At 42.9% G+C, this 25,157-nt stretch overlaps 2 protein-coding genes across 6 annotated transcripts in view; one reads left to right on the top strand and one right to left on the bottom strand.

The window, feature by feature from the left end:
• Window positions 1-10,958, top strand: part of PMM2 (phosphomannomutase 2) — a 38,899-nt gene extending 27,941 nt beyond the window's left edge. For both annotated transcript variants that reach the window (XM_088466756.1, XM_088466755.1), the window contains exon 8: window positions 4,343-10,958. In XM_088466756.1, coding sequence (XP_088322882.1) covers window positions 4,343-4,447 — 105 coding nt within the window. In that variant the 3' untranslated portion in view covers window positions 4,448-10,958. The remainder of the gene's footprint in view (window positions 1-4,342) is intronic.
• Window positions 10,903-25,157, bottom strand: part of CARHSP1 (calcium regulated heat stable protein 1) — a 74,023-nt gene continuing 59,768 nt past the window's right edge. For all 4 annotated transcript variants that reach the window (XM_088466758.1, XM_088466757.1, XM_088466760.1 and 1 more), the window contains 3 exons: window positions 24,475-24,669; window positions 13,797-13,919; window positions 10,903-11,580 (listed from right to left, as the gene is read on the bottom strand). In XM_088466758.1, the coding sequence (XP_088322884.1) occupies window positions 11,418-11,580; window positions 13,797-13,919; window positions 24,475-24,656 (468 nt within the window). In that variant the 5' untranslated portion in view covers window positions 24,657-24,669 and the 3' untranslated portion in view covers window positions 10,903-11,417. The remainder of the gene's footprint in view (window positions 11,581-13,796; window positions 13,920-24,474; window positions 24,670-25,157) is intronic.

The following is a 25,157-nucleotide window of genomic DNA, read 5'->3' on the forward strand; positions in this document are numbered from 1 at the left end:
TTTCACAAAAGTCATGGCTGTAATATTGGCCCTCTTTCGGATTCAAAAATTACTATAGTCTCTTGTTTGGACTATCTCTTCCTGAAAGCTTCTTCCAAGACTCAATTGTTACAAGACACATTGATAACACACAGTCTCCTCATAAGACATGGTTGGATCCTGAATTTTCTGAAATCCCATCTGCAGCCTACTCAGAGGCTTCCATTTCTGGAATGATTTTTGACACTGTAGTACAGAAGGTTTTCCTTCCTCAAGGAAAGGTAACCTCCATTCAACGGCTGGTACGACTGATACTACAAAATCACAGAGTGTCAGTATACCTGTGCATACGACGACTCTGGAAAATGGTTGCGACCTTCGAGGCCATACCATATGGTTGGTTCCACTCCAGGCCTTTCCAATTGGACCTCCTTTCTCAGTGGTCGGGGTCCCATCTGTTCCTTCACCAACGAGTAAGATTGGCACCCAGAACACAGACGTCTCTTCTTTGGTGGCTGAATTCATCTCACCTATTGGCAAGCAAACGGTTCAGAGTGTGGAATTTTGAGTCTTCTCACCACAGACGCAAGCCTGAGAGGATGGGCGGTGGCAGTGACTCTGAGAAGACACTTTCAGGGCCGCTGGTCTCCACGGGACGTGGTTCTGCCCATAAACATTCTAGAATTTAGGGCAGTGTTCTATGCTCTACAGCTGGCACATCCTCTGTTGCGGGGTCAAGCAGTCCGAGTGCAGTCGGACAGCACCACGGCTGTAGTGTACATAAACAGGCAGGGTGGCACCAGAAGTCGGGTGGTCATGAGGGAGGCAAGCCGCATTCGACTCTGGGCAGAGGAATTTGCAGTGGCAATATCGACAATTTTCATCCTAGGCGTAGAAAATTGTGAGGCCGACTACCTCAGTCTTCAGGACACTCATCCAGGGGAGTGGGCGCTCAACCCAGAAGTGTTCAAACAGCTGGTTCAGCGATGTGGCCTTCCACAAGTCGACCTCATGGCATCAAGACTCAACCATCAACTTCCTCTTTATTGCTCTCAAACAAGAGATCTGCAGGCAGTGGTAGTGGATGCACGAACAACTCCTTGGCAGTTCCAGTTTGTTTACCTCTTTCCACCAATCCCTCTACTTCCTTGTCTACTACAACAAATCAAAAGTGAAAAGACCAAGGTTCTATTAGTGGCTCCAGATTGGCTTCGAAGGGCGTGGTATTCCAATATACGTCTGCTGCTAATAGACGACCCGTGGCCCCTTCCGCTGCAAGAGGATCTTCTGCAACAGGGTCCTTTTTATCTATCAAGACTTCGTTTGACGGCGTGGCTGTTGAAAGGACTATCTTGAGTAGAAAAGGGATTCCTTCTATTGTGATTCCTACCATGCTATGAGCTAGGAAAGAGGTTACTTCCAAGCACTACTACCGAATTTGGAAGGTGTATGTAATTTGTCAGAGATGAACCCCGGCGTTCACACCACAGTTCAAGGTGTCCAGACTCGTCCTTTTTCTGCAAGCAGGCTTCTCTGCGGGCCTTCATCTTGAATCTCGGAAGGTTCAAGTTTCGGCACTATCTATTTTCTTCCAAAGGAAAGTAGCATTGTTACCGGATGTTCAGACCTTCCTGCAGGGGGTTATCTGGTTACAACCTCCATTTATTCCCCCCACGGCTCCGTGGGACTTGGATTTGGTACTCTTTCCTACAGTCTTGTCTGTTTGAACCATTACAGACTGTAGATTTAAAGTATTTATCTTGGAAAGTGGTTCTTCTTTTAGCCCTAGCCTCTGCCAGGCATGTGTCGAACCTTGGGGCTCTCTCTTGTTGTCCTCCTTACTTGATTTTCCATGACAGGGCTGAGCTTTGTACGCTGATGTTGTTCCTACCTAAGTTGGTGTCTGCGTTTCACATTAACCAACCCATTGTGGTTCCGTGTTTAAAGAAGATTCCGCTGCCTCCAGATCTTTAGACGTGGTCAGAGCTCTTAGAGAATCTGTCTTCCGGAGAGATGCTGTCCTTTCAACGTAGATACTATTTGTTCTGTATGATATTGCTCGTCCTGGTTGGCCGGCCTCAAAGCAGACTATTGTACGTTGGATTAATCTGACCATCAGACAGGCCTATCTGGCCTCCTCTAAAGAGCCTCCTGTTTCCATTACAGTGTATTCCATGCGCTCTGTTGGTCCCTTGTGGGTGGCTGTCCGTGGGGTTTCTATGGCTCAGCTTGGTTGGGGCGACATACATTTTGTCAAGTTTTATCGTTTTGACACCTTCGCGGCCTCCGCCTCGCAGTATGACCGTGCTGTTTGCAGGGTTCTCAGCGCTCTCCTTCCTGGGATGGGTGCTCTGGGATGTCACCACTGTTCTGAGGCTCCAGTGTCCCCTAGTGGATGAAAGAGAAAACAGGATTTTGGTACTTACCAATAAATCCCTTTCTCTGATTCCACAGGGGACACTGGCGCTGTTCTGCCTGCCAGGTTTTGATTGTCCTTCCAGGTTAGGACTGGTTGTTTTCTGGCTTTATTATGTTTTTGTTTTGTTCATATATGTTCTAGCTTCTCTTTCGCCTCTGCATTTTGTCTATAGGGGGAGGAGCTAGCTTTTATTTAAAAAAATGTTTAAAGTGCCAGCTCCTGGTTAGCACACATCTATACCCTACTGTTCTGAGACTCCAGTGTCCCTTGTGGAATCGGAGAAAGGGATTTATCGGTAATTACCAAAATCCTGTTTAATTACTGCCTAGCTAAAAGGCAATAAATGAAAGATTAAATATGCCATGAAAAGAATGTTAATTATCTTTACTGAATTACAAATGCCTTAGTCCTAACATTTGAATTTGGTAAAAGCAGCCTAGTCGCGATATACCTATTTTCCTACTCTTGGCATCTCATACCCCTTATGGATGAAGTGGTGTAATTGGTTAGATATTATCTCATTAAAAATGATCTAGATGACAAGAACTGGTGAAGTCCAGGTTTTGTTTTCATATCTTCAGGAATGTTACAGCTCCTTCAGGTTCTTATGAAAAATTACTTAATCCCTCTTTTGTCTGCATGCGTGTACAGATGGGGCACATTTTGCCTTTAGACAAGTGGTGTAATTATGTGTCTGCATATGTTTAAAAAAAAAAAAAAAAACTGTACAAAGATTTATACTATTGCTAATCTTCGCACTGAAGATTTATGGTGGTTGTTACCTCTATAGAGAGGCATCTGATAGCATATAATTGAATAGGAAGTGCCCCTATTACCCCCTAGGTAATGACAACACATTTTATAAATACCCAGTTCCCTTAATCTGCTACATATAACATGAGAAAGAGGACTGGATGTATTTGTAGCTCCAACTGATATCCCAGTATAAACTACTGATGCAAAGAACAATCTGTTCACAAAACCCATAAGGAAACTGTGGGTTACTACTCCATCCATCGTCTGTGTATTTAAAAAAAACAAAAAAAAAACCCTGAGATGTGTTCCAGACTATAAATCCCAATTTTCTAGAACATGGACATTAAACCTGGATTGAGATCTTTGGATACTGGTTGATGAACAACATTAGATTTCTAACACAGCAACATACTGTATGCTGCTGCTGTTTTCTGGCTTATGGGCCACATTCAATATCACACATTTTTCCCCAATTTTGAAATTGGGACATTTTGATAGTTCATTAAGCGATTGCTCACCAGCTACTTACTACGCTTGAATCACTGTGTGGTAAGAAGGCCTTGATGAAAGATTACATTTTAAAGTTTCATACCACGCTTTTACATCCGAAGTTCCTGAAGACCTACATGAACTGGCTTGTGAGGCAGACATGATCAAGAATCGGGATGGGGAGGAATGGGAGCAGAGTAGGGAATACACCTCAACAAGCTCTGTTATGATTGATAATTTGTATGCATTCATTCCTATTGTTGGTATACTGTTCCAGTTAGACTGCATGCTATTTTCCGGTGTATTGGATTTGCTAGTTGATATGTTGCATGACACCTGGTTCCTTTCTTCATATTTGGTGGTTGAGTCCGAAACTCCAATAGTTTTGGAAACACATTAAAAAACCATATCAATATGTCCTTGAAATTAAGGTTATGCTCTTCCCGAGTTGTGTCCTTTACTACTAATTCTATGAAACGAATTTGGCATATGCTAATTTGTTGCCGGAAAGTTTTCACAAAGTGAAAAAAAAAATAAAGCTCTTCAATACATATGACGATATTACAATTATAAGCAGGATGGTAAGGCGATGGGGATAACAAAGAAAAAATTCAGTGCTAAAAATAAATTAAAAAAATAAAACCGTATCCAATAATGCTCCAAGCACTCAACACCATCTATCTCTGACTTTGTTCACAGGGTGGAAATGACTATGAAATCTACACGGACCCAAGGACAATCGGTCATTCGGTGACATCTCCTCAGGACACACAGAGAATCTGTACAGAGTTGTTTTTCCAGTAAACGCTTCTGATTGAACAGATTATTCTGTCATTATAAAACAGCCTGTGGGATTTCACTTGTTAATTATCTGGCAAACACATTGGCTCTTTATAGTTTGTAGTGGACAATATTAAAGCTGCATTCAAGAAATAATAAGTTTAGCAGAGATGCCCTTTGTCTTAGTGGAGACCTGGGAACTGCCTACTACGGTATCAGCTGGGATTGCAGATTGATTATAGACTTTAAGCAGGAATGCAGCTTTTATGTGAAATGTAATGTGCTGTAACAATGAAAACGGGTTGGGAATGGGATGCCGGCAGTCGGCATCCCGACAGGATTAGGCAAGTATGCTAACCTTAACCCACCTTCCGAGCAGCCTAACCCTCCCACTCCTGCAGCTTAATCGCCCCACAGAATAACCCTAAGTCTCCCCCTAGTTCCTAACACTTACTGTCGAGGTTTCAGCGGTTGAGTTTCTGACTGCCAGCATCCAGATTACATCCCATGAAAACATCTACAATTTAGTGACCCACAAACAAAAGTGCAGTAGAAGTGTGCCAGTATCAAGAGAATGCAGTCTATTAATAAATATGTACTAATTTTCTTTGTACACACAAGGCTTGATCCAATTAGGTGCGTAGGGGGTGATTTGCTGTTGCAACAGCACAGCAGTTTGTCCCCCTCAGCCCGATCTCACCTGACTCACATTTTTGCTCACTTCCTTATGGGGAAAGTCCGGAACTACTGTAAGTGCTGCATACAGCCGAATTTACTTGCGATTGCGAGTACTTTTGCACCTAATTGAATTGAAACCACAATAATGTATGATTTTGTTTCTGTTTTTGAGCAGTATTATAAAAGTAACATTTTAGTGATTTAAACCCAGGAAACAAATTTTCACTAGGCAGCAAAATTCCTCTGATAGTCTAATTCATTGCTAAGGCACCCCTAACAATACATGTTTCTTCTTCAGGTTCCATAGGGATCCACAGGAATACCATGGGGAATAATGTAGTTGGAGTGATACAGGCACCAAGCAGTTAAAGCTTTCAGCTCCCAGGATGCCTCTGGTCCTCCTCCACATATACCCTGGCCACAGGCATTCAGTTGTTCGTTTGGTGTGGCAGGATTCAGACGCATCGTTTTAACGGGACGCTTCAGGCAGTCCTAAGCTTTTATTTTGTTTTCTTTTCTATGTTTTTGAGTTAACAGTGCTGAGCGTCTGAACTAAGATGTATACACTGTGACTCCGTCTACCTCCGCCAGGCCGCAACACCAGTAACATCGCTGGTGATTTTGGAGGGTCACGGCAGAGCTTGCTAGCAGCGATGCTGGGGCCCAGACTGCAACTGGATGCAAGGAGATGTTGGGTAAGGCGATTCCTCGCTTACAGGGAATCGCTCGCTGCAGTCCTTGCTTCCGGAGACGTATCGGAGCCACTGCAAATAGGGCCCGGAGTACAGCGTCCTCGCTAGACCACCGGGGCCTTATCGTCTGATGACTGGGATCGGCAGCAGACGCTTCTGCTGCCATGAGGCCAGCGTACCCAGCTGGTTGATGCAGCTTAGGGGGAGGCAGGCTCTCCCCCAACCCAAATGCAGTTCCTTCAAAGGTTTTTGTGCATCTGGGTCACTCCTTCCCGCTTTGTGTATAAGAGACGCTCACAGCTCACTATTGGTGCGCTGATGTAGCTGTTGGTCTCAGGTTTTTTTCTTTATACTTCACATTTACTTGTTATTTGTGAATGTTTTCCCTTTACTTTACTTTTCATTGTTACCTTTTATAATTGATATGTCAAAAAGTAAAGGGGATCAGGAGAAGGATGCCCCTGTGCTGGTTTCGTGTAAATCCTGTTTGGCGGGCTTGTCCTCTCAGGACTTGATAAAGGATGGTTTGTGTGCTGTCTGCTATAAAGAGCTACCTTACCAGTCCAGTATACCAGTCCCTGTACAGGAGCCATCTTGGGTGTCCTCCTTGTCTCAGGTAATGAATCAGTTTGTGGATCGTATGGCTACTGCCTCCTTGTATGGGGTACCCACAGCATGCTATGTTTGCACCTCCTATACATCCTTCCTGGATGGATGCTTATGCCCACTCAGGTCAGTCAGCTGTTGCGAGCAGACCGGTAGTCACTAAGCGACCTAAACGGAAGTTATCTTTTTATTGGTCTGTTCAGTATATGGATTCAGATGCATCATCTAAGGAATCGGGTGATGCGCAGGGTTCTTCTTTGGGGTCTAGCTTGGCAGGGGAGAACCATCCTTCTACACTGGAAGTTCCTTCTTTGGTGATGGCGGTCAAATCAATTTTAGATATACAGGATGATGAACCAGCTCCTAGTAAGACGGTTCCAGTGTTTAAACACCGGAGGGTGGTTAAAGCTGAGTTTCCTAAATCTGAGCAGCTCACTGAACTTATGGAAGAGACATGGGGTAACCCAGATAAACTATTACTAAAATATTAGTACATTCAGAAGCTGGGAAAGGATACGATGCTAAGTGGGAAGTCTCTCCTGCTCATGCGACACATTTAGTCTGAAATGCTATGTTGCCTATTCCATCAGCATCTTCTCTTAAGGATCCAACAGACAGGAAAATTGAAACAGCTCCAGATGTTGAAAATATTGCCTTAAGACATGTTACTCGTTCACCTATAGCTGGGGCTTGGATAGCCAAAGCGGTTGAAGAATGGACGGGGGCATTGGAGGATTTTTTACCAGAAAACAGCTCACATATATCTCCCCCATTAGATGCGATCAAGGCCTTGGCTCTTCAGGAGGCCATTTACTCCCTGCTACAGGCAGGAATAATATCACCGGTTCCTGTGATTCAGAAAGTAAGGGGTTATTATTCCAATCTATTTTTGGATCAGAAACTGAATGGGTCTCATCGCCCTATTCTAAATCTGAAAACGCTCAACAAGTTTATCCGTGTACTCAAGTTCCATATGGTAACTCTTTGGTCAATTATTTTGGGAATGGAGCCTGTGGATTTTATGGTTTCCCTGGGCATTCAGGATGTGTATCTGCATGTGCCTATTACACCATTCCACCACCAATTTCTACGGTTTGCGGTCCTGCAACAACATTACTAATTTCAGGCACTACCCTTTGGTCATCAATGACCTCTCAGGTCTTTACCAAAATAATGGCGGTTATGACGGCCTACCTCAGGTGTCAGGGAATCAGAATACTACCATACCTGGACGACCTTCTGATATTGGCACAGTCTCCAGCTGTTTTATAACACCATCTCCAACTGACCATTGCCTGCATACAGAAGCATGACTGGATCATCAATTGGAAGAAATCCTTTCTCCAACACAGCAGATGGTACATCTGGGGGCACTTCTGTATTCTCAGGCACAAAGGGTATTTCTAATAAGGTTTCTGAGAATCCTTCTCACTCAAGAGGTTCATCTCTCTCTCTCTTGTGGTGGCTATAAAGGGATCATCTGGACAAAGGTCACCCATTCTGGATTCCAAACTGGGTCCTTCTCACCACGAACACAAAGTCTTCACGGATGGATGGCAATGACAGGTCATCACACCTTTCAGGGAACATGGACAAATCAGGAAAGTCATCTTCCCATAAATATTTTGGAGCTTTGAGCAGTATACAAAACACTCCGGTCCAGATCTAGTCTGACAACGCAACCACAGTAGCTTATCTCAGTAATCAGGGTGGCACGTGAAGTCATGCAGCCATGAGGGAAGTGACAAACATTCTGATTTTGGCAGAACGTCATCTTCTGGCGATCTCGGCAATTTTCATCCTCGGAGTCCTCATTTGGGAAGCAGACTTCCTAAGTAGTCAGGACATACATACCAGAGAGTGGTCTCTCCACCCGCGGCTGTTTCAACTCCTGGTGAACAAATGGGGCCTACCAGACATAGACCTCATGACATCACAACCACAAGGTCCCCAGGTACGGGTCCTGGACCAAAGATCCCTCACCAGCCTTCATGGATGCACTAGCAGTAAGATAGGACTTCAAGCTGGTGTATCTCTTTCCACTGATTTCCTTCCTCCCAAGGGTTCTCAGGAAATTCAAGCAGGAAGGCAGAACAGTAATACTAGTGGCTCCTGCTTGGCCCAGACATTATTGGTTCACCAACATACGGAATCTATCCATAGACAGTCCGCGTATCCTCTTCCTCTATGGCCGGATCTGTTAGCGCAGGGTCCCTGCCTGCATCCGGACTTACCTAGTCTGTCTTGGACGGCGTGGCTCGAGACTTCCATTTTAAGAGTGAAGGGTTGCTCTCTGATCCAAATGATGCTTTGGGCACGAAAGCCTTCCTCTGCCCACATCTATCACAGAGTTTGGCATTCTTTTTGTCAATGGTGTTCCCACCCTATGGACCTCGAGGGAAAAAAGGTTTTTTCAATGGTAAATTTACCATAATCCTTTAAAAGACCCACAGGTGGAAGTAATTTTTATCAGAGTGATAGAGGAGATCTGTAAAAATAAGTCAGCCAGTAAAAAAAAAAAATACACTTGCTCACAAACGCGATCATCTGTAAAATATGCACTGTTAGGGGTACCCAAGTACTGCATTTGGGAAGCACTGATGTATGTGATAACACATGTCAGAAACTACATTTGTGATCTAGATCAAAAAGAGGGTTATTATGTTTTTACTAGATGCCAGTCACTATTGGCTAGTTTAATATAGGTTAACACTTTTTTGTGTGTGTGAGAGACATTTTTGGTACATAACACACAAAGGTGAAGCAAATTCCCCACAGCCCTTCCATCAGAGTTTACTACCCTACCTCATACACACTTTACATACTACAGAGCCACTTGGAGAGATTTATTGAATGTCCTTCTAGAATAATAATGTATTTTCTTAAATTGCGGGCTTTGTGACCATCTTGAATGATTTTTTTTTGGCTAGTTGTGACTTATTATTGCAGCAGTTATCCAGTTCCTAAACTACATATGATTCATACATTATTAAGGAAGGGTTTGTATGTAATAAGTCAAAATAGGATAACTAATCCTGCTGTTTTAAGAGAGTGATAGTATCCTCAATAAGCAAGTGGTTTGACCCATAAAGTATGTGGATGATGACAGATGTTTAGTTCATTTATTTATTTCTTCAGTGTCCCGCGGGTGGTCAATACTGTGGCACGGCGGTCACCGCCGGTGAATGGATGCAGGGCGCATCCATTCACGGTGACTGCAGCGCTTGGGGGCTGCCCAGCATGTCGGGCACGCCCCCAGGAGTGACTATGCACCCGGCATCCATTCACAGTGACCACAGCACTTGGGGGCTGCCCGGCACGCCCCCAGGAGTGACAAAAAGGGGGCACATCCTAAAGACACACACCCTTTTCGGCCGAGCGCGCGCAGAAGTGCCCCATCTCTAGGTCCGGCGCCCTGCCTGCTGCCGGACCTAGAGCGAACACTACATATACTGTATATTGAATACAGTACATGCAACACACTATGGGGGAAATATTAAACCTTCTAAAGAGTGGAAAAATGGACAAGTGGAAGTTGCCATAGCAAACAATCAGCTTCTAGCTAGCATTTATCAAGTACAGTCTATAAAGTGATAGGTAGAAACTGATTGGGCAAAGTGTATAAGTTGCCAATAACAACCATTCTTTACTAGGTTTTATACTGCCCACCCTTTAGTGTGGGGCTGTTAATAAGCAAAGTAGGAAGTGTAATGCATTTATACATATGTGTCTACTTTCAATGTGCAAATGTTGGGAATTTACCAATCAACTGACCTATTTAGCAGTATTGTAATTAATGATTTCAAATAAAATAATTTGTAAATAAAACCTATCACATCATTTGTGTGTATATATAGTACCATACTTTGTATAATGTGACAAAATCTGGAGAACTAAGGTGGTAAAGCACAATCTAATATGTCAAATATTCAGTGTTTTATAACTTTATTATACATCTACTGTACAACTCCAGGCCTCAAAAGCTGGGTTTTTTGGTCCACATGGCCACATAGTATTAGCTGTGACAATGAAAATTGCTCCACTTTCACAAAGCTCTGGTTGGTTAGCATTGCTGCGTCATAGCACCAGTCATGTGTGGAATTCGTTTGTGCACTATGTATTTGTATGCGTTTCATTCCATAGTCCAAAAGCATGCTGGTAGGTTACATGGTACTGATAAAATGGACCCTAACTAAAAGTGCCAAATGGCTGGATGTCATCCATTTAGTGGCCAAATTGAACAGTGACCGGATCAGCATTTGTATGTCACGCTTTTCTCTCACTCACCCTTATAAGTTGTGTGTTAATTAAACTCCTTTAAATCAGATGTCTAAATTGAAGTTTTATTAAGTTGAAAAGTTATTTATAAACTAAATTAATGGTGTTTTTTTTTTTTTTTAGTATTAGAGAACAAAGGATGATGTAGATATTTCTACTTTATTAAAGACATTCAAGTAAAATTCTGAAAGACATGATATGAGCAGCATTTAGCTTTTGTAGTACTTTGTATAGCTTAAAATAAACATTTTTAATGCACAAGATGTATGTGCCAATAATAATCTCAGCTGCAGTGTTTTCTTTTCGCTCTCCTGTTATGGAATTTATAGGTATGCCTAACAATGTTACATAGAAATACACACAGGGATTTAATGCCAAAACAGTGTAATTCAAAATCTTAGTGGCAAATTCTAGACAAATTTTGGCAGTAGACATCCACCAACTTCCAATTAAGATGTAGTCCTGATATTCTGTGTAAAACAATAAAATGGGATTCAGTGTATTAGATGGAAAAAAAAAAAAAAGATTTACTACTGGAATATGCTGCTAGTCTCATGATTTACTGAAGATTCAATTCGTTTTAAATCCTAATAAAGATTTTATTAAATCGTATTACAACCATGGATGCATTGAATTCGGCTTATGGATGAGACCTGTGCGCAAAGATAAAGAACCAATAGTCAAACATTAATAACAATGTAAAAAAAAAAAAAAAAAAGTGTGAATGGAAGTTGATGTGGTTATGTATTTATGATGTGTCCGGACCATGTCTCGTGCTTTGATCCTGGAGCCAAATGGGTGATTACAACTTCTACAGCTTGAGGTTTCTCATTTTTGGGTGGAATGGTGCAAATTTTGTAAGTGACTTCATCTCCTTCTATAGGAACATACTCTCCTTCAATACTGTAAGTGAAAAGACAAATAATTGGCATTATATTAATATATGCACTGCTGCGCTACTGAAACAAATGATATACAATGTAGCAACTCACTTTATGTAAGTGATGGAGAAAAAAGGAGCATTTGTGATGATTAAAAACTAAACTTATGTGTAGCGCGATTCCTGTAAAAAAAAAAAATAAGGTAATTAGTGGATGTTTATAAAGCTCTTTTGCACAATTAAAAAAGTATTTTGAATGCGTTTTCCTGTGGGTTCCAATGTTGCCAGTAGCAAAGTATTGACCAGGGGGCTGCAGGTAGAACTAACTAGCCCTGTCTCTGCCTACTTTCCGTGTGCTGGTCTTCACGGCTGGCTGGTTCCCTCTGTGCTTGTCTAATTCTTCCGCTGGTGTGCGCGATGTGAAGCGCTGCTCCAGAATAAGAAGGATATTCTTTGTGTCAGCATCCAACGCGTTTCAGGAACCCAGTCAATACTCTGCTACTGGCAACATTGGAACCCATAGGAAAACGCTTCCAAAAGACTTTTTAACTGTGCAAAAGATCTTTATAGACATCCACTAATTACATTTTTTTTTTTTTTACAGGAATCACGCTACACATAAATTTAGTTTAAGTGATGGAGAAAAAAGGCGCTTGTGATGATTAAATTGGCATTGTATGTAAATAATTTCTAAGCATGTTTTGCTTCCACTGCATAAATTCTATTACAGTGTTTCTCAAAATTGGTCCTCATGGAACCCTAACAATGTATCCTCAGGAATTATTAGTACCAGCTGTAGCTCTATTGTGTTAGTCAGTTAACACACCTGTGCTCAAGCTAGAAGATCTGGAAAAATGCAGTGTCAAGCTGGGTACACACTAGTACAAGCATGATACATACCATGTACCGTACACACTAAGATGGCGAAAAGTACTGTTCCATGTAACAGCACAGCGTTCTTTGCATTGTCCCATCTGACGTACAGGACAGTAGATGGAATGAATGACCCTCGGGAACATTGGATCGCGCCTAACAGTTTTAGAAACTCTGCCCTTACAGTCCTGGTTTTAAAGATATCCATGGTTGAGTACAGTCAATTTGATTTAACCATATGGACTCAAGCATATATATCCTTTAAACCTGGACTGTAATGGCAAGGTTTGGGAAAGTGTATTATACAATGTGCACAATATATTGTTCTGATCCACACCGGAACAATAAATCGTACAGTATGATAAATCATTGTGTGTACCCAGCTTCAGGGTTCCATGACAACTGGGTTTGATAAACATTTTATTACAAAATACATTTTCAAAATGAGCGAAAGATCAGATTAATAGCTACATATCAATAGACAGACATTTTTGTCTATTCTTAATATCATTAGGCAAGTAAGCAAATAGAAAAGGGATAGATTTAGATAAACTACTGTGTATATTGTATACACATACATACACAGTATAATATATGTTCAATTTTTAGATTTAAGTTATTTTTCAGACATCTTGATTAGGGTGGGTGGGCTATATTAAAAGTGCAAAATTATAGAATTAAAAGTACCACAATACTTTGCATACTTACAAAAAAAAATAATAATTAATTTATGTAGCAGTTTTAACACATTTTATAGATGCTTAAAAAATACTGCGTAATGTGTACTACATCAAGAACTATTAGTAAATTAAAAGTCACATAGGATTACTGCCCAAAAACAATAGTAAGTTTATAGCTTAAATAAACACTTGAAAAATATCCACTATAAAAGAGAAATGGAATAGCCTTTGAATACATGATTTACATTAGTGCTTTCTAACTTAGAACAGGAGTTTGTGGTCAGCAAGCCCACAGTTATTATCGGATTACTCTTCATCACTGGAATGGATCGATTACAAATAAACAGAATACACCAAAATTCTCATGATGCTCTTGAAGGGTGGGAAAAATAATGTTGACATATTCCGAATATGGACATGGGTGTGAGGTAGACAGTCAATGTTGATATTGTCAAAGTAGACAGACATGTCGACCATGCGGATTGGTGAAGCGAGTATCCCTAATCGCAGTCTAGCCCTAAAACCTTGGAAATCTTTAAAAAATTGACTGTCAACATTCAGACCATACCACCATTCTGCACATATTGCGTAAGTGCGCGTGACACCATTTCCGCAGACGGGATACTGTAATAACATGGATGAGCTCAGAAGATGTAACTCACTGCTATTCCTTCTACAGCACTTACTCGGAGATATGTAGAAAGATATCTGGTCCTCCACTTTCAGGTGTAATGAAGCCATGTCCTTTAGAGCGGGAGAAGCATTTACAGACTCCCTTGTAGACTGGTCCTTCAGAGGCCCGTACAGTACTGTACAAAAGAAAGATTAGTAATGAGAATATGGCAAGCAAGGCTATGGTGGAGCAGGTAGCTTTTGATATAAAGTTTTGTTTGTTTGTGTGTATTTGTTTGTTTTTTTTTTGGAGGGGGGGGGTCTGAGAGAATTTAAAAACATTTACCTGTTATAGACCTTATAGCAACAAAGCATGTACACAACAGCCATCTCTTCTGAGGTTCCAGGTAATGCAATATGTGATCTACCGTATATACTAGAGTATAAGTCGACCCGAATATAAGCAGAGGTACCTGCTTTTACCCCCCAAAAAACTGGGAAAACTTACTGACTCGAGTATAAGCCTAGTGTGGGAAATGGCAGCAGCTGGTAGTGCCCCCAGTAGTAATTCCCCCTGGTTGTGCCCCCAGTAGTAATCCCTCCTGCTAGTGCCCCCAGTAGTAATCCCTCCTGGTAGTGCCCCCAGTGGTAATCCCCCCTTTCAGTGCCTCCAGTAGTAATCCCCCCCTGGTAGTACCCCCAGTAGTAATCCCCCCTTTTAGTGCCCCCTGTAGTAATCCCCCACTGGTAGTGCCCCCTGTAGTAATCCTCCCCTGGTAGTTCCCCCAGTGGTAATCCCCCCTTTTAGTGCCCCCTGTAGTAATCCCCCCTTGTAGTTCCCCCAGTGGTAATCCCCCCCTTTTAGTGCCCCCTGTAGTAATCCCCCCTTTTAGTGCCCCCTGTAGTAATCCCCCCTTTTAGTGCCCCCTGTAGTAATCGCCCCCTGATAATGCCCCTTGGTAGTGCCCCCTGTAGTAATCGCCCCCTGGTAGTGCCCCCACCCTCCTAGTAGAGAGAGACGTGAAAAGAATTAAAAAAAAATAAACACCTTAAACTCCCGCTCCTGGTCCCGCCGCTGTCCGCTCCTCCGGCCGCTTTGCATGGGAGAGACGTCGACGTGTCTCCCATCACCCACTGCGGGAGCCGGAAGATGGCTCCCGCAGTGGGAGCAGCAGCAGCCGCTGAGAGTCTGACAGACTCTCAGCGGCTGCTGATTACACCAAACACTCAGCTGCCGGCTCCGGCGGCTTTGTGTTTGGCAGTGTGTAGTGCTGACTGAACTCCGTCCGGTCAGCGCTACACTTGACTCGAGTATAAGCCGAGGGGGTACTTTTTCAGCACATTTTTTGTGCTGAAAAACTCGGCTTATACTCGAGTATATACGGTATTTATTATTAAAAACTTAATGTATAGGCACATTTTTATAATACATCTTCACTAAAATGTGGTGGTGTTTTTTTTTTTTTTTTTTTTTTTTTTAAATACATCGATCCTTTATGCCATACTTTACTTTCAGCTTACGGTACCACTGTAAATGTTGGACTACTATATATTATATATGTAACTGCAATGTATTGCTCTATGCAAAGTCTATATATCGGATTACATAATAGATTTAAAAAGTATCACCAATTTTGAGGGGAAGGGGGTGTAGGGCACAGTGCTCACCTGTGAGTATGTGTACAGTGTGTGTGACTGATGGTAGGCTATGTTTAGTAAATAATACAGAGATATAGGTTTTAAATATAAACTTCTGTATTAGTAGTACAACTTGATGACACTTAATCGGTCCAAATAAACTTGCTGTAGTCTTCTTGTAACACTATTGCTGGGTGAAAACTTTACTAGGTGGGTGCTGGTGTGTGTTGGGTATTAAGGGTGTGGTATAAAAGACAGTAATTACATAGACAATGTCTAGATAGACACACACTATACAGATATATCTGCAGATCGAGTGATCTGCAGATGACGGTTGTTCGTACACACTGAGCAACCATCATCTCTGCCTGCCCGCAGATCCCGCCGACCAGGGGGCGTGAACCAGCGGGCGGAGGGCGTGTCCCGCCCCCCTCCTCACGGCTGCTACTGTGTGTGTACACACCTGCCGATGGACAGATATGTCTGCAGACATATCTGTCCCTCGTATAAAGGTAGATGGGTGTTAGTGCGCTACTTGGGGTGAAATGGATTACGTGGGCTAATGTTGCAGCTATAGACACTGGTGATGTCCCGATATCACCAGAGAGCGAGAGAGATGTGGTAGTGTGTCCATTTGTCAGGACCGGGAGGCTATACACCCACAGTGGCACACGATTGTGCCAGACTTTAAAGAAAATATCAGCACAGCAGGAAGATGTAGGAGGTGCATGCACCTAAAGACTTTTTTCACAGAATCTGCTACAGTGTATCATACACAGTAACTATCAGCAGCTAGCCATGTATCCTTGACCGAGACATGAATCAACACGTAAGGCTACATTACTGATTAAGACTACCGCTAGAACCAGAGTACTGCACCATTTCAGCTAACTTTTATTTTTCTATTTTTATTTTTCACCATAAATATATAATTTTTATTTTTTCATATTAACACCTTACCATTTTTATTGTCCTATAGTCAGATATCGGCCTAACACAACTGTAATATATCCATTCCATTGTATAAACTGCAATTTATGTTTCTCTACCACATTTCTTTTATTTTGGAAATTTACCTGTATTTTTCCTATATGTATTATGTTTTACACCAGACTGTATTAAACAATTTCCATTTTTTAAATGTATTACTCAACAGGTTCTCAAACTTGGTCCTCAAACAGTGCATGTTTTGCAGGTGTCCTCACAGAATCACAAGTGAAATAATTAGCTCCACCTGTGGATGTTTTAAAATGTGTCAGTGAGTAATGAATACACCTGTGCACTTGCTGGGTAACCTGGAAAACGTGACCTGTGTGGGGTCCTGAGGACCAAGTTTGAGAACCTCTGTATTACTCTATCGTATCAACATGTGTTGCGCTGACAAATAGACACTACCACATCTCTCATATCTGTCCATCGGCTGTGCAGCACAGCCAATGCGCTATGTCGGAGAACTCCGACGTTCACAGACATATCGCGGGTACATACTGCCCGACAGGCAGCAGATACATTGGCTGATCAATTGATCGGCCAATACATCTATCAGTGTGTACCCAGCTTTAGACAGGGACAAATGTCAGACACACTAAAGTTCGACATGTAAGAAGGTCGACAGGTACAAAAGGTCGACAGGGCCAAAGGTTTGACATGAAAATGGTTGACACAAACATTGTCGACAATTTTTTTTGTTTTGTAGCCCTAATCTTCACCCTAGCCCTCCCTTTGGTGTCTAACCCTAAATAGATTTTTTTTTAAAAGTTGTCGACCATTTTCATGTGGAACTTTTGTCCCTGCCTAACTATTGACTGTCTAACATCTGGTGTCTATCTAATTACTGTCTATCTATAGTCCGGAACCCATTAATATCATGTGGATGCAGACTATTAACGTTATTTGAGAGTGTATGATGGGCCTGATTCAGACCCGTTCGCAAGAGGGTCGATGGTGGGGTACTGCGCGTGCTGAGCGCATGCGCAGGCCCCTGAGAGATAGAGAAATTCTCATCCCATTTTGTAGGAGGGGTGGCTACACAAACTAAGGCCGTTCTCGAAGGAACGCCTGCCGTTTGTGGGAGGCACCGCTGACATCAGCAGTGATGTCCGTGGAGAGCTTCCTGCTCTGTTAGAGCAGGAAGCTCTCTAGGGCTTGCGACGAATGAGAACCTACTACAAGGGTCTCGTCGCGAGCCTCGGTGGTCACGACCATCACCTGGCCGCTCACAAAAGCAGTGGGTGGTCACTCACAGCTTAGCGAGCGGCCAGGAGGCCGCAAAGAAAAAAATAAAAACACCCTGATTCAGAACGAGCGCTCTGAAAGAGCGTCCGGCTCTGAATCAGGGCCAATGTTCCATCACAGTGGGTTGTTAATGTTATGTGGTTTCTCTTTATTAAATGTGGCGTTAGTTGGGCTATTAATATAGGGATATTTGTTACAATATGGGCCCTCTATAAAGGGTTATTTTAAAGGTGGGAATTTATTGGGGGAAATAACTTCACATTATACAGTAATTGTATATGGTTCATAATTTTGAATAAGAGTAGGAAAAAAAAAAAAAAATTATGTTGTGTACACAGACGATGTACTGTAAATAAGGTGGTATGCCACTGGAAAGGAATTTTGGGACCTGTGGTGTCTTAATATGCCTCTGTATAGCACGGATTTCTGTGACCATTATAAAAGCACTCAGCTTGTGGCTTTGTGTAGTTATATGATCAAGAATTTACTCTCTCTAACATGCTCAGGGGAGGATCCATTTAGTCACTTGGCCGTGATGCCTATTCTGAAACATCACATATCGGCCAGCAATAATTGGTAGTTTTTCTTATAGAAGTGCACATGAACATGAGCGATGGCAATACACGGATGTGTGTGCAGTTGACCATCATGGCACGTTTGTCTGCACATGGCCACTAATGGAATTGGCCCCTAATAGTTTAACAGTATGGGCTGTGAATATTGAAATAAACGTGTGAAAAATATCTTCATCTCTGCTAGTGTTGTACACCCCACAATTATAGAAGCAGTGAGTCCTGATACCTGCAGTGTACACTATTCTTCCAGTAATGTCCAGCTTCATCAGTTATTGTTAGCATTGTGTCAGCATTAACCCGCTACCATTATACTAGAAGCAGCCACTATTAGGTTTCCAATAGTGCTTACCATTATTACGGTAGTTCATCACCATAATTCAAGCAGGTCTCCCATCAGTATTTCAGTAGTACAACTATAGATGGTCAGCCTCCCATCACAATACAAGCAGTGCTCACAATTTAGCCATCAGTGGTGAAAGAAATATACGATTTGTACTCACCGTAAAATATCTTCCTTGGTGTCCATCTGGGAGATGTCATTACCTCTGGGTTATGTATAGTGAGCTGTGGAGTTGGGCACTAACTAATTAAGAATTAAGACTGGCTCCAACCCCCTATATAACGTGTCCCCTTCCACTAGAATCTCAGTCTATGTTAAACAAAGCCAGAGTAAGACGCACTGAAGAACTCAGAAAACCAGAAACTCAACAAGGGAGGGATCCCTGCATCCCCCGGATGGACTCCAAGGAAGAGATTTTACAGTGGGTGACCAGGTAGCTGCTCTGCACAGCTGCTCTACCGAGGCACCATGCCGCACAGCCCAAGAGGCCCCAACAGAACGAGTCGAGTGGGCCCGAATTGAAGCCAGAAGCTTCACATTTGAAGACAAATATGCCTGCCGGATGGCAGAAGTGACCCATCTAGCGATGGATCCTATTGAGGCTGGCCAGCCTCTTTTTGGTACACCAATCAACACCAACAAAGAAGCCGTACACCTCAAAGATGCAGTGTGCTCCGTGTAAATGCGTAGCGCATGTACATATCAAACAGTGCTAAAGAAGAAGCTTCACTAGTCATTGAAGACTGGCAGGACGATATCCTGGTTAATGTGAAAAGCCAATACCACTGTTGGAAGGAAGGAAGTTTTAGTGCGTAACACCACCCTATCCTCATGAAAAATGAGAAGCGGAGATTTACAAGGAAGAGACGCTAACTCTTCTGGCCGAGGCAATGGGCAAAAGAAAACACCTTCAAAAGAGAGGTATCGCAATTCTACTAATTTTTATGACTCAAATTTAGTTTTGGAGGAACTTCAAAGGGCACCCTTTGAGTCCCAAGGAGAAACCGGCGGGACATAAGGAGGATGTATGCGAAGAACCCCCTGCAAGAAGGTCAGAACTTCCGAAATGAGGGCCAATTTCCTTTGAAACAGGATCAATAGGGCTGAAATTTGTCCCTTAAGGGGGGCTAATCTAAGACCCTTAAACAAACCATCCTGCAGAAAGGACAAAAGACGAGACACTCAGAACCCTTCAGGTTTTAACTTGTGTCTTTCACACCAAGAAATATATAACTTCCATACCAGATGATAAATCTGGGAAGTAACTAGCTTGCAAGCCTGTATCATGGTTTTTACAACAGATTCTGAAAACCCTTTGGCCCTCAAGATGTTGGATTCAAGAACAATGCCGTCCAAAGCCAAACGAGGCATATCGGGGTGATGGCATGGACCCTGAAGTAACAGATCTGGACGCAGGGGCAGACAATACAGAACGTCTGCCGACATGTTCCGAAGAATTGCGTACCAATGATGGCACAGCCAATCTGGAGCCACTGATTTAATCCACTGAAGTACTCTTGGTAACATTACTAGAGGAGGAAAGATGTATCCCAGCCGGAAACCCAAGGTGCTTTCATGGCATCCACCAAGGATGCCTGAGGATCCTGGGACCGAGATCCGTACATTGGAAGTTTCCTGTTGAGACTGGAAGCCATTAGATCCATGTCTGGAGACCCCCACCTGGAAACTATTTCCAAAAGACTTCCTGGTGTAATTCCCATTCCCCTTGATGCACACTGTAGCGTTTTAAGAAGTCTACGTTGGACAACTGGGAGGTAAACTGACGAAATAGCTGGAACCCAACTTTCTGCCCAATGAAGGCTGTGAAAAACCTCCCTTATTGCTCGCTAGCTTCGTGTGCCATCCTGCTAGTTTATATAAGCAACTGCCATGGCATTGTCTGATTGGATTTTTACTGGTAGGCTCCTTAGATGGGTTTGAACCTGAACCAATGCATACCGAATCGCCCTTTATTCCAGTATATTGATGAAAAGAGAAGCTTCCTGGACGGACCAAAGACCCTGTTAGGTGCATGTCTAGAACCACCACGCCCTAGCCTGTTAGGCTGGCAATTGTGGTGACAATGAACCAATATATTACTGGCAACTCCTGTTCAGATTTGCATCCTGCAGCCACCATAGGAGTGATTGATGGGTCTGCAGAGATAATCTGAACATCTGCCTGTTTAATCGAGGGTCTGACATTACCCATCGATGAAGCAACTGGTTTTGCAGTGGTCGGGCATGGAATCTGGTGACATGAATGGCTTCAAACAAAGCCAACATTTTTCCCATTAGCTGCATAGCCCTAAGGACTAGCAACCAATCAGATTCTACTTAACATTTAACTAGCACCTTCTAGAAGATAATAGCTAGAATCTGATTGGTTGCTATGAGCAACATCTCCACTTCTCATCAACGCCAAGAGATAAATTTACTAAAGTGAGAGTTTTTAGAAGACCCAAAAATAAATCCTCTGGGAGCATGCCTATGGTAATCTGAAGATGTTGTTGCAATAGGGCTATTGAAGGTGCCCTTAGCAACAAATCATCCAGATAAGCCAACACATTGAGTAGGGAGATTATGTGTGCCATAACCTTTGTAACGACTCTGGGAGTGGTGGACAAACCGAATGGAAGGGTCTGGAACTGAAAATGCCGGTACCCCACTGCAAACTGCAGAAGATGTTGATGATATGGAGGTAGGCATCCTTGATATCTATGGATGCCAGAAATTATCCCTCCTCCATGGAACAAATTACTGACCTTATGGACTCCATCTTGAATTTTTCCAAGTGGGAGATAAGGATTTAGTAAAACCCCCAGGCCTTGCTGTAGTACCGCTCCCAGAATAATTACTTCGGAATTGGAAAGCGCAGAAATTGCCCGTATGAGAGCCGCCTTCCTGCAACCATCTGCAGGGAGAGGAGTGGAAAAGAATCTTTCTGGAACAGGACCCTCCAAATCTAAAAATGTAACCCCTGGTTACCAGTCCACTTATCCAAAAATATGGATTTGATTGAACCAGTTTCCCAGAATCTGAGTAAGCGGCCTCCCACCAAAGGTCATGTGGATTGACCTGCTGACTTAGCACCCATTGCCCTGCTGCTAAGAACACCATGCCTCCTGAAAGCACCTCTACGGAGACCCCTAGGCATACCCCGGAATACCTGAAAGCTTCCCCTGCCTTGGGTCAGATAGGAACGAAACCTGGGAGATTTTGGTTTTGGTGCTGATACAGGAAGGTAAGGACTGAGAAATTGTTTTAATTAATTCTGGACCAAAACAGAGAACCTCCTTCAAAATACAGTGCCTCTAAAGCAGTGGTTCTCAAACTCTGTCCTCAGGACCCCACACAGTTCACATATTCCAGGTCACCCAGCAGGTGCACAGGTGCATTCATTACTTACTGACACATTTTAAAAGATCCACAGGTGGTGCTAATTATTTCACTTGTGATTCTGTGAGGATATCTGGAAAACATGCATCGTTTGGGGTCCTGAGGACAGAGTTTGAGAACCTGTGCTTTAAAGCATGCTTGGACTCTATGTCTATCTTCCATTATTGAAGCCATAGAGCATGTCTGGCAGAAATGGCCAAAGTGGAAATATGAGACTGTACCTGAATAGTGTCTATTAAAGCATCACCTATATAGGTCAGAGCCTCTGAAATCTGAACAGCTAAAGAAATAGATTCAGACAAATCCTCTGATTGAAACCCAGCAATCATCTGGGCCATTCAGGAATTGATAGCCTTTAGTGTTCCCGCTAGCCTGTTTTAGCAGGGCGCTGCGCCCTGCCCTCCTTCAGGAGGGCAAAAAGCGCCCCGCCCTCACAGCCTGCGGGTGCAGTCTTCACGCGCGGGTCGCAGTGTCCCGCGGGTGGGGAAATGTGCGGTGACCCGGTCACCGCCGGTGAATAGATGCTGGGCGCTTGCGCCCAGCATCTATTCTCCCTGTCAGCAGTGCTTGGGGATTGACCGGCGTGTCCGTAAGTGCCGGGCACGCCCCCAAGGGTAACAAAAAGGTGACACGTCTTATAAACACGCCCCCTTTTCAATGGCAATGCCCCATTTTCGGGGGTGCGCACAGAAGTGTCTTCTCTAGCTCTGGCGCCCTGCCTGCCGCCGAAGCTAGAGTGAACACTAGCCTTTATCACTCAGGCGCTGGCCAGAACAGGCCGCAGCGAGACTCCTGACAAAGTACAGCCTCATTCTTCCTATCCATAGGATCCTTAGGTTTTACAGACTGTGGAGTGGGGATAACAGTATTCCTGACCAAGCAAGCAATAGGACATACTGAGAGAGATGGTTCCACTGTGGGTGGAATTTCCCAAAGCTTGGTATCCTCTTCTGAAAAAGGATAAAAGATACTTAAATTTTAACCAGGCTTCTTTTAATGTTTCTCCAAAATATGAAAATTCAGGATAAACAGAAAGAAACTGAACTAGTCACTGGAATAGCCGTTTCCTGTAGATGCTAAGTTTCCCGGACCGTATCTACCAGTACAGACAACCCTGAATAAGAATGAGAGTCCTCCTCCCAGTTTGAGGTGTCTTCCCAGTCATAATCCAATTCCCCTTCTTCCTGGGAAGAGGTAGCTGAATATACACACATCATCACATTGGCTCTTAGTGATGTCATAGGTGGCGCGCCTGCACATGCAGCGGCACCACGTCATGGGAGAGTGGCCAACGAGCCGCCCTGTCCCAAAATGCCAGCTCTTGTTCTGTGATCTCTCTCGATGCAGCGGCTGTCGGGGGACCGACGCCGCGCTGCCACGTGAGTAGCAACATGTCTGGCCACTCTGCTAAAGTAGCATGCCAGAAGCAGTTATACAGCAACAAGGTCTTTTCTTGAGAAAATGTATCAAGCTTATCATTTTGCCAGCGGCCCCCTCAGATGTGTGTCTGGTATGGAAAGAGTCCCAGGGACTATGTAGTTTGGTGACTCTCCCAGAGGCAGTTTTTAGAGTGGGATACAGGGTTCACACAAATCTTCTATTTCTACCTAACTCCCACTCTGCTAATGCTTGCCTCCTGTTGCCAGGGACTAAGCACCCAAACCAAAAAAGGAAAATAAAGAAATTAAACCTAACTAAAAAGAGCTAGGACCTAGCAAGTGCCTTACTCAAGGCACTAAAAACAAGACTGAGGTTCTAGTGGAAGGGGAGGTGTTATACAGGGAGAGGGAGCAAGTCTTAATTAGTTAGTGCCAGACTCCACAGCTCACTATGCATAACCCAGAGGTAATGGCATCTCCCAGATGGATGGAAAAGGAAAAAAATAAAAAAACACTATCAGTGGTAGGCTTGGGTGTGGGGTGAATGACATATGGAGAATAAGATACTAAAACCGCCACATGCATACTACACAGATAAAAGAAAATCCTGGGAACTTTGTGCATAGGCTTTATATACATCTACAACAACATGCAAGATCCCGCTACACACACCCCCCTGTTCCATCCTAGTGTTCAATATGATCCTACAATGATCAAGTAATCAAGATATATAGATTTTAAAAGCATGCAGCAATCATATCTGAGAGACAGGATCAGAAGGCTCCTGAATATTAAATCCATTGCAAATGTCTGTGTAAAAATAAAAGTAGCTGCATGCAAAAGCAGCCAGTATGTACCATGCATGCAAAAACATAAATGCATTTGCACCCCTTGCAGTGCAGCATGGTTTATCCGGGTGCAAAGGTACTTGCTTTTTTTATTTTGCTTCACTCCCAACTCAAAATAGGTTATTCCTTTGTAACTCATATTACAAGTGCAATAGCAAACAATGAGCAATTCCTGTATACAGTTTTTTAAAGCATGAACAGTCTTATTATTTTCTTCATAAATAATATTAATTTCACATAAATTCCCTTTGCTGTTGATTGCCATGCATATATGTCACTTTGTAACATGAGTTATCATGGAATGACCCAAATCGGCCCTACAATGAATGTACTACTCACGCAGAAAATGTTCTTGTGCGTCTAGTTGGCAGGGGACTGGGAATGAGGTGTCCTCTCATGGGAGATTGAGAACGATCTTTAGTATTACGAGTGTCTGGTAAATGAAGGGTCTTTGGAGACTGAGGAGATAGCGGAGAATCGCTGGAGGGACCACTAACAGGGGATGTTGAGTCAGATGACATTTCTGCTCCTTATCTGAAACAAACAATAATAAAAAAAAGTTACATGTATTTGCTTTAGTCATCCTTTAGAATCATTAATCTATTGTCTAACAGCTTACGTGTGAACATTTCTACATTAATCATGCATAAGGTCTACACTGCATTTCACATTTATTACCACACAAAAGCTACATTGAAGTCTACATGCATTTTGAACAGCTGTTCCATTAGACTATGAAATTGTATTTACACATGAAAAAAAAATAATAATTTAATGTAGAAGATGCAGAGATCATTTCACTGCATGAGTCAAGTAGTTTTTCTTCAAATATTCGCACTCAAGTATTTTCTATTCTGCTACTGAATGGCTTTCACATATAAACAAAGGTTGCCAAGGTGATGCTAGTAAAACTGACCAAACGATACATGCAGTGGGGGGGATTCTCAAAAAGATGTTATCAGCGCTCCTTCATATTAAACAAACTATGGAGACCTTTTTTTTTTAGTCTTTTCCCTCTCCTG

This window comes from Taudactylus pleione, unplaced genomic scaffold (genome assembly GCF_031769625.1).
Source record: "Taudactylus pleione unplaced genomic scaffold, aTauple2 ptg000066l, whole genome shotgun sequence".
In the NCBI taxonomy this organism is placed as follows: domain Eukaryota; kingdom Metazoa; phylum Chordata; class Amphibia; order Anura; family Myobatrachidae; genus Taudactylus; species Taudactylus pleione.